Source organism: Chlamydotis macqueenii, chromosome 7 (assembly GCF_036417535.1).
Source record: "Chlamydotis macqueenii isolate bChlMac1 chromosome 7, bChlMac1.mat, whole genome shotgun sequence".
Classification (NCBI taxonomy): Eukaryota; Metazoa; Chordata; class Aves; order Otidiformes; family Otididae; genus Chlamydotis; species Chlamydotis macqueenii.
Genome location: NC_141562.1, coordinates 9,833,512 through 9,849,215, shown reverse-complemented (window position 1 = coordinate 9,849,215; position 15,704 = coordinate 9,833,512). Strand labels below are relative to the sequence as shown.

Sequence of the window (15,704 nt, the reverse complement as noted above, 5' to 3'; positions counted from 1 at the left end):
AGAGAGCTGGGGCTGTTCAGCCTGGAGAAGAGAAGGCTTTGGGGAGACCTGATAGCAGCCTTCCAGCACCTAAAGGGGGCCTACAAGAAAGATGGGGAGAAACATTTTAGCAGAGCCTATCGCAATAGGACAAGGGGTAATGGTTTTAAACTAAAAGACAGTTGATTTTTGACTACATATAAGGAAAATTCTATATTTACAATGAGGGTGGTGGCACAGGTTGCCCAGAGAGGTGCTGGATGCCCCATCCCCGGAAATATTCAAGGCCAGTTTGGACGGGGCCCTTAGCAACCTGATCTGCAAGATGTCCCTGTTCCTTGCAGGGAAATTGGACTAGATGGCCCTTAAAGGTCCCTTCCAACACTAACTATTCTATGATTCTATGAAATAAAACTGCAATAGCGAGAATAGAAGTCAAAAAAGCTCATGAGATTCTTAAAGTCTCTGCAAATCTCAATCATGCATAATAAAAAAAAAATCTAGAATTAACAGAGGAGAAAGTTTGGAACGTCTACTCCATTTCTAGAGTTCATAAACCATTATCATTAAGACTGCCCAAAAAAAGCAACATTTCCTGTTTGCATTTTTTTTTTTATTTTGATTTTGGTTGAATTCAGGTTTCCTGTTACAGCTCAACTTGCTTTAACCATAAAATACTTTTCAACTCTGTAAGCTGCTACCCTGAAATCATGAGACAGCTTGGCTACTATGAACCCACAATCTTGGCAAGACCAATTTGCAGAAACTGATACAAATCTTTTCTGTAACTTGCTGAAAAATAATCAGCAAATTTAAGGTGTCAGAAGAGACATTTTGTTTTAAAAAAACCCAAATCATCTTCTGTCACAATGAAATGTTTACCAGCTCTAACTGTGCCTGCATGAGCCCACCTGATCACGGATTAGAGAGGTTTCTCCAGAATACTATTCCTACATTGCTAGGAATAGCATCAGGAAGCTAGCTCAAGCACAAATCCTTGATGCATGAAGTGTGGATGCTCAGCTGCCAACATCCACTTTGCAGTGATAACTAGTTCCTGCCTGAGTCACAAACCAGTGACTAGTTGGAGCAAAAGAAGCCGGCAACATATTAGTTGGGATCTGCAGTCCATCTAGGGCAGTAACTGCCACTTACAGAAGAAAGTACTAGAATCATTAGAGCACATTAAAAAAACCCAATTAAAAGTTACATAATAACTTGCTTAAAAAGGTATCTTTCTCCTAAACAAACCTCATCATCTTCATCTGTCCTCAGAAATGTTGGAATACGATCCCTTGGAACTCAATATATTTTTAACTCATGAACTACTTGAAGATAAACTGCTGCTGCATTTCTGAACCTGAACTAAAATCACAGAGCCCAAGATCAGCACGTTTGAGAGGGCTACATCACTTGGGAATTACAAGAGACCGCAATGAAAGATTTTTCTATTCTATCACTAGAAGAAATCATAATGTTTTAACCTTTGCTCATGCTGAACTCCTTTGCAGCATATAAAAATCACTCAGACATGAAGAATGCATTCTTATTCCTTTGATTATTAAAATGATGTAAGAAATGATAAATTACAACATAATGCCAAATACTAAGGACTTTTAAGTGTTTCAGAATAAGGCGTTCTGTTTTTAAGTTTACCATTACCATCACACTACCAGGTAAAATTGATCTACCTTAGAAAAATGCATATTCTCTAAGTTACTTAAAAATAATTTGCAAGACACTAAGATGATCAGTAAAATGGCATAATACTCATACCTTACAAAGTGAATACTCAGCTGTACTCAAAGCTATATTCTCTAGCATTATCTAGAAGATTACAAAAATGTAATGGTTGTTACTTTTCTCTTCAGAGTAGAGTGATGCAAACTGAAGATGACTGATGCACAACCAGCAGCTCTGCATCATGGTCTTCCAGTTTAAATCTTTAATATGAAGTCAAGATGCACTGAGGCATCTGAATGTGCTTTACCACTGCCAATAGAAAAGGTACTAGAGCCAACTGTCTCAGCACGGCCTCCACTCCAGTAAAGCAGATCTGATCAACTGGAATAGCTCTGACATACACACTGAATCTCCCTGCTCAACACATCAGATGGAAAGAAGGCAAGCCTTGGTAGGTAAGTAAGAAACTACTTACACCAAAGCCTACACTAGAATTTAAGTGTTCACCAAAGCTCTACTCGCTCTGAAAGAGTAGGTTAGAAGATGGAAGAAAGTTGAGCATTCCCCTAGCCCCTGCGGGTTCCCAGCTCCCGGCGCCTGCCCTTATTCCGCACTCGCTCGCACGAAGCGGCAACAGCCCCGAGTCTGTGCACCAGCTGCAAAAATGCCAAATGTGTTCCAATCGATCTCAATTCATCACACTGTTGGAAGGAGGCAGAACAGAGCTGGTGAGTGGTTTCTCCTCCTCTCTCTCCTCTCATAACACAGTACGAACAGAAAGAGAGAGGAAGAGAAGCTGAACAGAAGCACCGAGAGCAGCTCCTCTCAGAACAGCTCTGCTGGCCGCTGCACGACATGCGGGGAGATCTTTCGTGTGCACGTCCAAAGCTACTGGACTTTTATAATTCTCTTAGTCACGTCTCCGTTTGCCTCTTGGGTCCCAAGATTTCCCACTTCAAAAAATATTTCCTATCCGTCTGAAAAACTTGGCCTTGATCCCCTTCTACTAAAACTCTGGTCTGGCTAACCTGCATGGGCAGCTATGTCAATCTTTCCTTTAACTCAGCCACTCACTTCTCCCACGCCTTACTCGGTCCAGCGGCACGCTCCGGCTAGACCCAAGCCACTACGCTACTTGGAGGATGAGTGTTCCTGTAACTTGTGCAATGCAGAAGGAAAGCAGCAGGGAAGAGAAACACCAAAAGCATCCTAACTCCACAGGGAGCCACAGCATGAAGATGATGGCGTGTAACCCTTTAACACGCACTAAAACCCGTCTCAGATTCTGTGCTGGCTGTTCAAGCCGAAGCGGAAGGCTGTGCCCACACAAGCTCTGCAGTGATACAGGAGACCCACCCAATTAAACGGTCCTTGTAAATATGCATTTGGTATCCCATATGGGAAAATAAAGTTTATTTAATATTTTACATTCTAGTTTGCTTGAAATATCTCCTCAACTAAAAACACCACTAACAATACTTAGCTCTATATATAAACACAGCAAATATACCTCCAACCAGATATATACCAATTAAAAAAACCCAATAATTCAGATACAATTGATCTGTAGTCAAAGTTTGCATCTTTCAGGTGGTAAGTCACCTCAAACCATACTTAACATCCAACAAAATACTCCTCTAGCACTCACTCCTCCCAAACATTTACAAGAACACAGAATATAAAGTTCTGTGAATGTTTAAGTATAAACAAAACTTCACAATAAGCCAATCCCACTTTTTTCCCTGGCTTAAACGATTCCTCATGTTTCAAACACTGGAATGAGTTTTTTATTTCTGCCAAATCTCTGAACAATCTGAAGATGTCACTGAAGGCCACTTAAATTAAAAAACCTGACTGCTGCTAAGCAACCCAGAAAACATCCTTACATGCTCAATTGTTTAGTGCATTAAAAAATTTCACACATATTAAGATTCCATGTATTCTGGACTCTAGTGATGGTAATGTCTTCCACACAGAGGGAGAAAAGAAAATTCTGCAGGATATGTTCACATTTCAAAGAGGAATTGCTTATTAAGGACTAAATATTTGAGCAAATTTATTCACTGTTTCTGCACATGGAATAGATTAGAAACAGATTCTCTTATCTGCTATTGTACACATGCTCTAGAAGTAAATTTACTATGGAAAAACAGCACTTATGTTTGTTTTACTAAAAAAACCTAATAATGTACCAAGATTCTTTTCCACTATATAAAACAATATTTTTAATATGTATTCCATATCCAGGCACTTTAAATCAATGCTATTTTAACTGCTCCAACTGCATAAAAACAAAGACCACTTAATGTACATTAATATTTCACTGTTCTATAGCACTTCTCACCCATGGATGCACTTACACATTCAGAAAAGGTCATATGAAACGAAGTACTTCCATATCATAGTAAGGATTACACACCGAAGTATCACTCATTTGAATTACACACAAATACATATAAATACTCATTATTTAAATATATTTATCACACACACAGATATGATTTTAAACAGGTTTGGTTTCTTTCAATCAGGAGATTAACCTCTCACTCACCACAACTTTTGTAGCCCAGTGTAATGTTCCGCACAGGAACTACCTTATAACTAATCTGTGGTTTAATTACACTGCAAACAGTTCTCCGAATTCCACTTTGTAGTCCCTCAAGCAATACAGTTATCTTACCATAAAGGTCATGAGCAGTATCTTCAGAAGACATCAATCTGCTAAAGCATAACATAAAAATGCTTCACCGCTTCACTTAATTGACCTAATATTTATTTTGGAATTACAGATTTAATTTTTTAAATTTCTCAAGATGCTTAGTCTAAAGTTACTGCAGGCAAAGTCTGAACAGAACAGAGCCAATAAAAATGGATACAATCAAAGCCCTCCATTCACACAAAGTTATTGATAATAAGGAAAAAGGCAAATTTAAAGGTCTGTTTAAACCACTAATCCAGAGTGTCAATACAGATTCCTAAAACCAGACTTTGCTTAAAACTGAGAAAAAAAAAGTATCATCACTTGTAAGCAGAATTTAAAAATACTCTATAAAACAAAAAGGAAGTGGTGAAAACATATTTAAAACTTTGGAACATCTGGTAACCTCACCATGGACCTTTAGAATACCAATACAATCAAAAATTTTAAAACTTGATATAGCAAGATACTAATAGCACAGGTGCATACTAAAACAGACTGTTTGCATATGTACACATTACATTAAGAAATAAAATCACTTGTATATCATATATGCTCAAAAGGACTGAAATTATACTTTTAAAAAACAGAATAAATAATTAGTATTACCAATTTCTACCTCCAATTATCTACTAATCTTGTTTCTTTCAGGACAGATTTGCTTGGCTTAATGTTGATTTCCAGATGTGTTACAGCAGAAACTGTATAGCAGAACTTAATTATAAAAATGTTGCAAGTTTTCTTCACTAAGAAACATGGAATGAAGTCCAAGCATTCAAAGCCCATGATCTGACCTGTTCCACAAGCAGCAGAATGGCATTTTGGTTTTGTTCTGCTAGTCACCTCATTTGCAGTATGGACAACTAATCTAGCTTTTACAGACACTTCGTATCAGGTAAGTGAGAAATAATACAGTCCACATTTTTTTTTATATTAATATTCCAATTATACACTTATTTCACAAGAACTATCTGGAATGAGGTTCCATTTTTTTCTTTCTTTGGCACTCATTTTTATTTAGAATTTTTGCTTTCAAAAACTCTGTAATACTCTCGCATCCAGAGCAAAAACAGCCAGTGGCACTGTACTCTTACAAAATGTCAGTTTAAAAGTTTTAGAGAAGGACTGAAAGACTTAAAAAACCCACCCATCCCATAGCTTATTAAATAAAATATTGGGCAAGCCCATAGGAAAAAAAAAATAAAAATAAAAAAAAAAATCAAGAAAATCTTTCTGTGGGATAGCAGGGGAAGAAGAAGTACCTATAAAAGCCACAGTGTCACAAAGAAATTCTTCAGCATCTACACACTGCAAGCCTCACAGTAACCATAAAAGAACCAAGATTACTGCTCATTTTTCCTCGAAAACAATTCTTACAGACCTGATTCATATCACAGTTTTAGCGGAAAATGGAACCAAGATTCCACAAAGCCTCCCAGCCTGGCCTGCGCAGAAGTTTAGCAAATGGAAAATGGATGGCTCATGCTTCACTTGCATCTACACATGTTCCCAACAGGCAAAATGCCAGAAGAGGAATGGGAAGTCACTATTTTCTTCAATTAATATTTGAGAGGAAGCTTCTCCATACATGTTTACCAACATAAGAAGTATTTTTCACAAGGTTTATTACAACCCTTACACACCAATTGCACGGGAATAGGGAATTTGAGGCTGTGTGGCAGCTGGCCAGTGGTGACCAGCTTCCTATCTCTGCGAAAAGGCTCAACCGTCAAATCAGACTTGGGAAAGAAAAGCAATTTAATCGAGGTCTCAAGGCAGATCAAAGGAGGATATCACTCCTAGTCCAGCAACATTTCTATCAGGCTGCATTTGTACCTCTAGAGACGGCATAACAGCGAAAACATTTAACCACATACACACGTATCATGTATCAGGTGCTAACTACATCTTCAAAAAAAATCTTCAGCTGATCACAGGTTGCGTGTGCACTGGCAAGTGTCCACAGTGTGCTCCAGTAGTCCTTAGCCTCTAAAATGGGTCAAAATCCCATCTCTGAAGTTCTGGGGAATATCAACCTGGGCAACTTCAAAAAAAACCCTAAGCATTAAAGATCATACCTTTACTCCACAGCATTTATTAAACTGTTGATCTCAAGATGCCAAATTCAAAAGACACAGCTGCTGGCAGCTGGCCATCTGGGAGGTAGTCAGAATGACTGGAAATCTCGTGCCTTTTAAATGCAACATCTATTATTTTCTGTCTTTCTCATCACTAGTGATACATTTATGAACTTTTTTTTAAGCCCTTGAAAGAAAAGAAATCTGAAGAACAAGTTACGTCCTGTTCATTCCCACTCACATGTGCAAGGAAGAGACTTCCAGGAAAGCTACATGGAGCAACAAGTTTTTCTGTGGTTTACGTAACAGAATCCAAGTCAGAGATAACACGACCATGTTCCAATCTCAGCTGCATTAGGAAGTTTTGCTTTCACAACTTACTAACATGCTATCAGTAAGACCCTAAAGCTCAGTAGGACACAGTGTAAGCCATAGCGTGGAGTCCATGAACTGCACCAGCTGAACCAGCAAGGCCACTCCAACCCGTAGTCAGCTCCTGTCCAGTCAGTTCATCCAGTTCCCGTAAGTCAACCCTGACGCCTCAGTTTAACCTCTCGCGTGGATGAGAACAGGATAAAATAAAGTGCCTACCGAGACCTGCCCTGCACTTGTTCTCAGTGTTGCTTATCCAAAGCCCTGGCTACCTCAACGTCTAAGGTAGAGTATCCAAAACATTTCCTTTTTTTTGGTCAATATATAAATATTTAAGGAAATAAGACAGGATACAGCCTTGGCAAAAGATACAAGGGTTAAAATAAAAATAAAAAGTGAGTATAGGAAAAAGTCAGCTGCTCCAACATTTTGATCATCATTGTTCATCATGAAACAACAGTTCCCAGGCAGAAGCCAGTGGTCAGCAACTGGCCTGTGAAACTGTATCACATATTAAAAAAGAAAATCACATATTAAAAAAGAAAATTAGAAACACTATAGAATGGTAATGACTTGCAAGATGATTATTAGCCTGTATTTAGAAGCCACCACAAATTATAAAGTGTTAAGTGTCTAAAGAACAGCAGTAACCATACTAAACAAATAGAACAAGAACAAAAATTTTAGAAGTATTAATGATTTTCTACCTGTTCAAGAGGACCACAGCTTAAAAATGCAAAGGCAACCTAAATAAAATACTAATGGAGTGGTTAAAAGTTAAGTGTCATTAACAGGACAAGGATCAATCAAGCATAAGAAAACTGAAGTTAAAAAATTAAATCTAAATCCTATCAGGACTTTTAAAAGTGGGATGTACAGACCAGTTTTTCCCAGCCGATGCTTCTCACCACCCTACAGAAGGCAAATCAACCCCTATACTCAGTCACAATTTTATCAATCCTAGAATACAGTTCAGGCTGCAAAACGCCAGTTTTAATACTGCTATCTGATCAAGCATTTACTTAAAATGTGTATTTGTAGTCTTATTCAATACATAACATTAATAGATATTATGCTGTAATATTATAATCCAATATTAGATTTAGTATTTTAACTCAATTAACAATGTAAAATATTTAGCTTTGTAGTTGAGTATCTGTCGTAGTTCAGTTCAACCACGACAGTATCCTTCGATGCCTTTGCTCTCAAAAAAAAAAAAAAAAAAAAAAAGACATTAGTGATATCACTTCAGCACTAAACCCTGCAAAACTGACAAATCTCCAGACTTCACAGATTGTTTCCTTTCCAGAAAAAGGAGAAAACAATCCTTGCTTCTTGTCCTGTCATTAGGCACTACTGAGAAGAGTCTGGCTCCATCTGCTTACGCTCCATCCCCCTGACACACACACAAAATTAGTAAGGACTTCACTGTGCCTTCTCTCAAGATTAAAGCTAAGCAGTCCCAGATGTCTCTGCCTCTCCTGCTATGTCAGATACTCCAGTCCCTCAACAGTTTTGCGGCCCTTTGCTGGACTTGGTCCAGTATGCTGATTTCTCTCTTGTACTGTGGAACTCAGGTCTGGACACAGCACTCCTGATCCATTACCACATCTGAGTAGTGAGCAAACATCACCACCTTCAGCCTGCTGGCAACACTCTTCCTCACACAGCCCAAAATGCTGTTGGGCTTCTTTGTCACAAGGCCACACTGCAGGCTTACTCATGACCAGCTTGTCCACCAGGGATCCCAGGTCCTTTTGTGAAACGCTGCTCTCCAGCCTGTTATCCCAAACTGGTGACGGCATATGGGGCAATTTCTTCTCTGGTGCAGAACTTGATGTTTGTTTTTGTTGAACCTCATGACATTCCTGCTGGCCCAGTCTGTTAAGGTCCCTCTGAATGGCTGCCCTCCACCTTCACATCCCTGACCAGTTTTTCCTTGCTTCCAAGTAGAAAGTCCTCCTCCTGTTGTCACCTCCTGATTTCTGTGCTCCAGTTTCTATTACACTAGAGGTATACAACCGGGACAATGACTGGGACAGACCAATGTTGCTACATGGCCATCAACCCATCATGAAATCTGGTCTGCAGCAGAAAAACTAAACAGTTACGCTACTAGACAAGTGACTTACCCATTCAGACTCTTAGCATTATCTCTGTTCTGTATTTGTTTTAAACTCCCTGTCCATCACACCCATCTTTTCTTACATAGACATCAACAGTTTTTCCTCCAGTATCCAAAAATCACACTTTCACATATAAATAATATGAGAGAACTTGTTGAATACTCTGATTCCTCAGGCTGCATTAGCTAGAGAGATAGCAGCACAAAGGATACAACTCTGTTTTCTGTAAGGTTACTCCAATAGCTCCACACATACTGACCTGGCAGAGAGCTGCTATCACTCATGAGTGTTCCCTCACAACATCCATGAACCTTTAACAGGAAACAGGTTTAAAAAAAAAAAAACAAAAACGTATTTCTATTCCTGCAAAGAGGGTATCACTAGACATCTTTACATAAATCAGCTATAAAAGTCACCGAAACATGAAGGGTTACGTTGCCCCATGCAATACAGTCATACCGATCTGAACTAGAGACAAGAAAGCCTAGTCACAAACAAAAATAGACACTGAACAACAGTTGCAGATATGTTCAAGGAATGTTTTTAGCTGCTTAAGTCAAAATGATTTTTTAAAACTACCACTGATTAACAGGTAGCATCTTAAAGAAGAAATCCTTAAATCAAGCACTCACTCCTTCAGCTACAAGGAGTACACACAATTAATAAGCTATCTGAGCTCCAATTCCTGTGTAGTCTCCCTAGTTTTTAGGCTCAAAGTTTATGAAATTCGCTACTGAAGCTTCACAGTAAGAGATAACACTGTAAAAAAAATAAATTAAAAGGTATTAGTTCTTCAACACACAGGTACGAAATAAAGGAAAAGTAGCATCTTTCATTCTTTGACAGGCATAAAGCCAAGAGTCTAAAATAAGTACTCAAAATAGGACATATTTTCCAATGGAGGTAAAGATTACAATACAACCAACAGGAATGTGCAAGCCAGCAATACTTAACTTAGCAGTTCATGCCAAACCATGATAGTCCGCCGTACTACTTAAAAAACACTGAAACTTGAGAAAGTGGTATTATTACAATTGTTAACAATGGAATGCAAGAACATTTTTAAACTACAAGTCACAGAAATTCATTTCATATATTTATTTTCACAGAAATAGACTATTCAGCACTTTAGGGATTTGAAAACTTGACAAAGAACTTAATTTTTTTTTTCCTGCTACATGCAAGTTAAACACCAAATGTAAATGCTATTAAAAAGGTTCCAGTTTCCCCGCAAATATGTTCTTTTCCAGGTTATGCTGATACATTGCAAGGAACAAAAAAAAACACCAATAGAAATCTCACAATGTAGTAGAAAAAAAACAAAACCAAAAACATTTTCTTCCTCTAGGAAAAGAACCTGTGTTTAGGGTCTACTAAAATAAAGAGTTTTAATAGATATTTCAGTCAGAATTTGGTCAAAGAAAGACACACTTCACATCTCTCAAAGCTCCATGAGGGAACTTTAAAAATTAGTATAAATCATCAGCACTGATTATTTTAACTTCAGTGGCAAGCAAGGTAAGGTACACTAGTTACATGGAGGATCACAGTACATTTAGTTTTATTATACAGCTTTCTACCACCATCACACACACTCAAAACCATAAGAGAAGTATTAATTCCTGCTTAGCTATTTAAACATAAAAACCCAACATAAATTTAACACAGAACTTGCCACCCCCACACAGACACCATCACAGTCAGGACCATTCTAGTTAAGTTACAATTGCCTATTAAGCAGCTAACTTGCTCAAAATCTGTTAATTCACATCTTCAGGGTCTACCCTCTAACAAAAATATTGTTTGTAGCAAAGTCTCAGCAGAGGCCCAGGTTTCCTAGAACATCTCCATCTTCTTTACTGCATTCAAATACAAGTGTTGTTCTTCCCCTCACCCCCAAACTTTGCTTGTCACACTTATCAACTTAGCATTTTCTGTAGTTAAAGAAATCTAGTCAAGAAATCTAAGAAGAGTAGTCAAAGTATTAAGTAGGGAAAATACATTTGTTTGAACACAGTAAGTTTCACCTGATGGATCAGCAAACAAAATAAATGGGTTATCATCCAAGCATCAGAACCAGGCATTGCGTAAGTATAGCTTTAGGATTGGGCAACGGCATCAAGTGTGACCATTAAGCAAAGGAATTAACAATTGATTTTCAGTAGATATACAGTAAACAAGTTTCACCTAGATTAAATTGTGCAAAAAAGTTAACTAAGTATTTACATCACTTCCCGCTAAGAAAAGTAGGGCTTCTTTTGGTGAAAAATTACTAGCTGAGCGTTTTTCCAACTGCCCATGGCATGCAAAAAGTACCAAAACCGAGGGAGCAGGACAGGGGAATGTTCACCTAACGCTGTGATGGCAGAAGGGAGAGCCGCATAAAGGTACTGAAACAAGCTGCTTGTACTGACTGCTCATACTATATTTGAATTACAGTACCTCTATCCTTACTGCCTGGGAAATAATAAATGATCCTTTATTATTTTTAGAAATCAAGTCTAGATTATGTAAACTAAGATGGTTATAATTCCTATAAATTCTGACCTACTCCAGCTAACATACGGAGGCACCAACGACTGTCAGTACTGAATCAGCACAGCACACTTCTGTTTTCAAAGACTGCCACTTGGTATCAACACAATATGCTCTGGAAGACAAGCTCAGCAGCAAATAGAGCACTTGCGGTGCTCAGTACTCTTCAGAGTTTCCTAAGCAAGAAGGTCTGTGCTTTTCTTCATGTGTTTGTTTATCAATAGTCAAGCCAACGCTGAATTATCTCATGAGGAAAAAAAAACCCAGAAATTGCACTGCTCAAAATTTCAGGTCACATAATTAAAATTACCCCAAAGAGTCCTCAAACTGAAAGATGATGCATAAAAAAAACAAAACAGAAAAAGAGAATCCTAGTAGGCACATCTTTTTTTTTTTAAAAAAAGAGCCATATATAATATGGCACACAGACCACTACTGGAGTTAGCCGCAGTGTGGATTTGTTTTTTTTTTAACCCAGGTACTGTTATGTACTAGAGCATTCTAAAGTCACAATTTTTTTAAGCACATGCTGTACACACATCCCATCAAAATCCCCAAGGTCTGTTATCGAACACAAGATTTGAAAAAAAAGGGTTATCTGAAATGCAAGACGTGCATAACACTTTGTAGCCAAGAATAAGGCACACTACGCAAGATAAATGTTGCTTCTTTTTCTTCAGCCATTTTGTTTGTTTTCTTTAGGGTTCACTGCCAACTTGTCTACGTCTACTGATTGCTGTGATATTAGCTGTTAGATTCTACTTTTTGGACAGTTTTTCGAAGATTAGTGGTTTGCATTTTTGTAATAATACTCAGCTGCTATGGCAATAGTCACTCCAACAGGCATTAAAAGTAAATCATTCCACACTATTAAGTCACCTGAGCATTAATAGCTTAACTATGAAATATCATCTTCTGTCACTGCTGAAAACACTAGATAATCCATTTTACTCAAATTTGATTCCGGGGGGGGGGGGGAATTAAAAAAAGTATTCTAAAGAGCTCTTCTTCACCAAACTCTGATGAAGACATGCAGTACAAGATAGCTAACGCCCCACTATAACGTCTGAGATTTGTTTATAGAACATCATTCCACTCACTTACGATCAAATAACAGAAGTCATACAAAGTAGTTGGACACAACAAGAGAAAGTTACTCTTATGTTCAAGTTTTGTACCACAGCTTTTGCATTTTCTGATATTCTAAACAGAAAAAGCAAAGCTCTTGGAGAAACTCCCTCTAACTTTCATTTAACACATTTACCTTAAGGCTATTCAGAACCAAACTTGGAAACATCAGAAATACCAAAACTGGAAAAAAAAGTACCAGAAGCACCGCCAGATCATAGAATGGTTAGGATTGGAAGGGACCTTCAAAGGTCATCTAGTCCAACCCCCCTGCAAGGAGCAGGGACATCCCCGACTAGATCAGGTTACTCAGAGCCTCATCCAGCCTGGCCTTGAACGTTTCCAGGGATGGGGCCTCCACCACCTTTCTGGGCAACCTGTTCCAGTGTTCTGTCAAGATTTTCTGACATCTCAATTCAAATTTGGTTTCTGCTTCAGCTGCAACTGGTAGCAAGCTATCCACATCACCTCTTTTTTTCCAGAGAGAGCTACGCAGTGTCTTGCTACAGCACTTACTCCAGTTGTGGGCTCTGTATCTGAGAGTAAGATACCCCAGTCCCCTCTACGACCTATGCAGCCTGCTATGCCCAGGCAAGTCTCACTGAAGTCAGCATTGTCCCTCAGGAAACTATTCACAAAATATCAAGTGCAGCAAAGATGAAAATAACCATGGCAGAAATACACATAAAATTCAGCAACGCAATCACGGAATGTAACAGAAGCACAAAGCCAAACACTGAACTTCTTCATATTCTTTCTACTCCTGATTGTTTTTTTACATTTCATCATTAGTACAGTAAACAACAGATGTTGACTAGCAAAAAAATAAGGGATCTTCAAGCAAGAATGAGAACATTTCCTGACAGGTTTCTTCAACAGATGCTGTTTCAAACTTGGCTTTAAAGACAACTGAACTAAATATGACACATTCTCACTTCCCCATAATATAAGACAGCTATGGTGAACACTGGAAGACATTATAGGTTCTTAAATCACTTAAAAACTGACTTTAACAATTGTAAACATGCTCTCTAGCAGCTGGTAAAAGCTAAAGAAGAGCCTTTAAGCATCTAATATGAACAACAAGCTGTATTTATTTTTTTTTTAATTCAAGTTGATACAAAAACAATCAAAAGATCGGATAACTTTTGGAAATCAGAAATATGGTAATCACCACTTAGTTTACAAAGATGTTTTCCTCCCACAAGCAATTTCTGCATATTTTAAGAACTTCCAGTGAAGAATCTGGTATTAGAAACCACAAGAAACATGACCCTATGAATTGTCTAACAGTTAGTTTCTGGAGATGGCACACTGCTTATTTTCCATTGTTCCTTCCCTACTAGGGTGAGTCAAAGTTTCCACTCTGAAAAGTGGAAACAAAAGAAAAAAAGAAGGGACGGAGGGAAAAGGTTAAAAACTAAAATCAACTTTGGCTTGTAATCAGATTCTGAATTTCCAGGTACCAGTTACAGATCTGGCTTCATGATGCTCTTTATGATAACCTGGCAGAGCTGCTCAGTGCTTGAAGTATTCTCCTACAAGAAAAGGATAAGTAAAATTTACCTCGCAGGAAGTCAAGAGGTGAGATAAAAACTCATAAAGTACAGAGAAGAAACTGAATGAAAGCAATACTGTTAAACAGTTCACAATTTTCTGACAGAAAGAACTATTACGTCTGCCTCGTGTTTCCTCGTAAGTAGTTTTTCATTACCAATAAGCCAGGAAGTTCAGGTTTTCACACAAAATCACTTATTAGGGAGTCCAACACATGTTTTTCTTTACAAAAAAGCATAACTATCTGATGCAAACTCCTCAAACCATCACCTGAAAAATATGTCTTCTAGACTGGACACAGAGCAACCTCTCATCAAAAAGCAGGCAGCATTCTGTTTGCCCTTATTCCCTGCACTGTATCAATCATACACTTCTGGGTACACTCCTACAAGGATAAGAAGAAAAAAAACCAAAACAATTTTAAAAGGAGCAAACAAAAAAACCTCTCACGTTTGACACCGGCTACTGTTGGATGACACAACCTATACATATTTGGATTCCACTTAGAAGCTTTGTTTACCCTCACATGCTTACTACCTCAGGCAGTAGAAGGACTGTGTGTGGGATGAGATAATGGAAATTTATTTTGCTACGAAAGGAAAACGTTAGGGCAACCTTCAAACTTCTTATAGCACTTGGTAACTTTTGACCCTTTTTGCTAACACTTCATACATAAAAATACTTTTTATCTGCAATATCCACGTAGTTTTGGTTCTAAGACACTTTCGATGAGCACATCTTTATAAATAGTTGTTGCTGATCGTGAGACTTCTGTTTCTCCAAATTCCTTCCTCTTCACCGCATTACATAATGAGATTTCTCTACTAGCACTAACGTATTAACCAATTAAAGATTAACTCACCCCCAGGAGAAAGACTCTCAATTAAAGAAATTCCAAACATTGTAGTCACCAAGTCAAACCGCAGCTCTTCAGCGGCTGACCCGACTCACCCACTCCCGTTCCTCTGCTGGATCCCGCAGCCTCTGATGGCAGGGAATGCTCAGGGAGCCAGCACCTATGGCTTCCAGTCAGTGAGTGAAATACACCAGCAACAGTGAAATATTTGTCAGGGGTTTATTTGTTTTGAAAATGTGCGTAAGCACTTCAGTTACAGTGTTGAGTGAAACCTTAAAAGTTTACAAAACAGCGGTTCCAGAGGAAAGAGTATGCTCCTCCAAGCCATCACCACCTTGCCTTGTTGATCCAAGCGTGCCCTGAGATTTCACAACCTAGGACCTGGAACTCACCCGCGTTCTCACCGGCTCTTCAGAGCAGCCAACAGCCCAGGGGAACAACCCCACTCACCAACATCCCCAAATGGTTTAAATCCATTTATCTGCTGTTTAGCAACAAAACCAGAAACTACTACTCTTACACTACTTGGTCCAAATCTGCCTACGTAACTTCCACCGAGAGTTAAGACAACACAAAACACACCGGGGCAAAATACATCGTCTCAAGGAAAATAAAATAAATAAATAAATAAATAAGGCGAGCCGAAGGCAAAGCGAGCCCCAAGGCAGCTCTGGCCCTGTCCCCGGCCTCGG

The 15,704-nt window shown here is 38.5% G+C and overlaps 1 protein-coding gene across 2 annotated transcripts in view; it reads right to left on the bottom strand.

Moving 5' to 3' along the window:
- The window catches only part of BICC1 (BicC family RNA binding protein 1), a 106,275-nt gene that overhangs the window by 89,672 nt on the left and 899 nt on the right, over positions 1-15,704 (bottom strand). Inside the window, exon 1 of one of the 2 annotated variants that reach the window (XM_086752637.1) lies at positions 15,019-15,120. The exons of the other annotated variant lie outside the window; for it this stretch is intronic. Coding sequence (XP_086608763.1) covers positions 15,019-15,058 — 40 coding nt within the window. The 5' untranslated portion in view covers positions 15,059-15,120. Of the gene's footprint in view, positions 1-15,018; positions 15,121-15,704 lie in introns of those variants that run through there. 2 annotated transcript variants of the gene reach the window in all.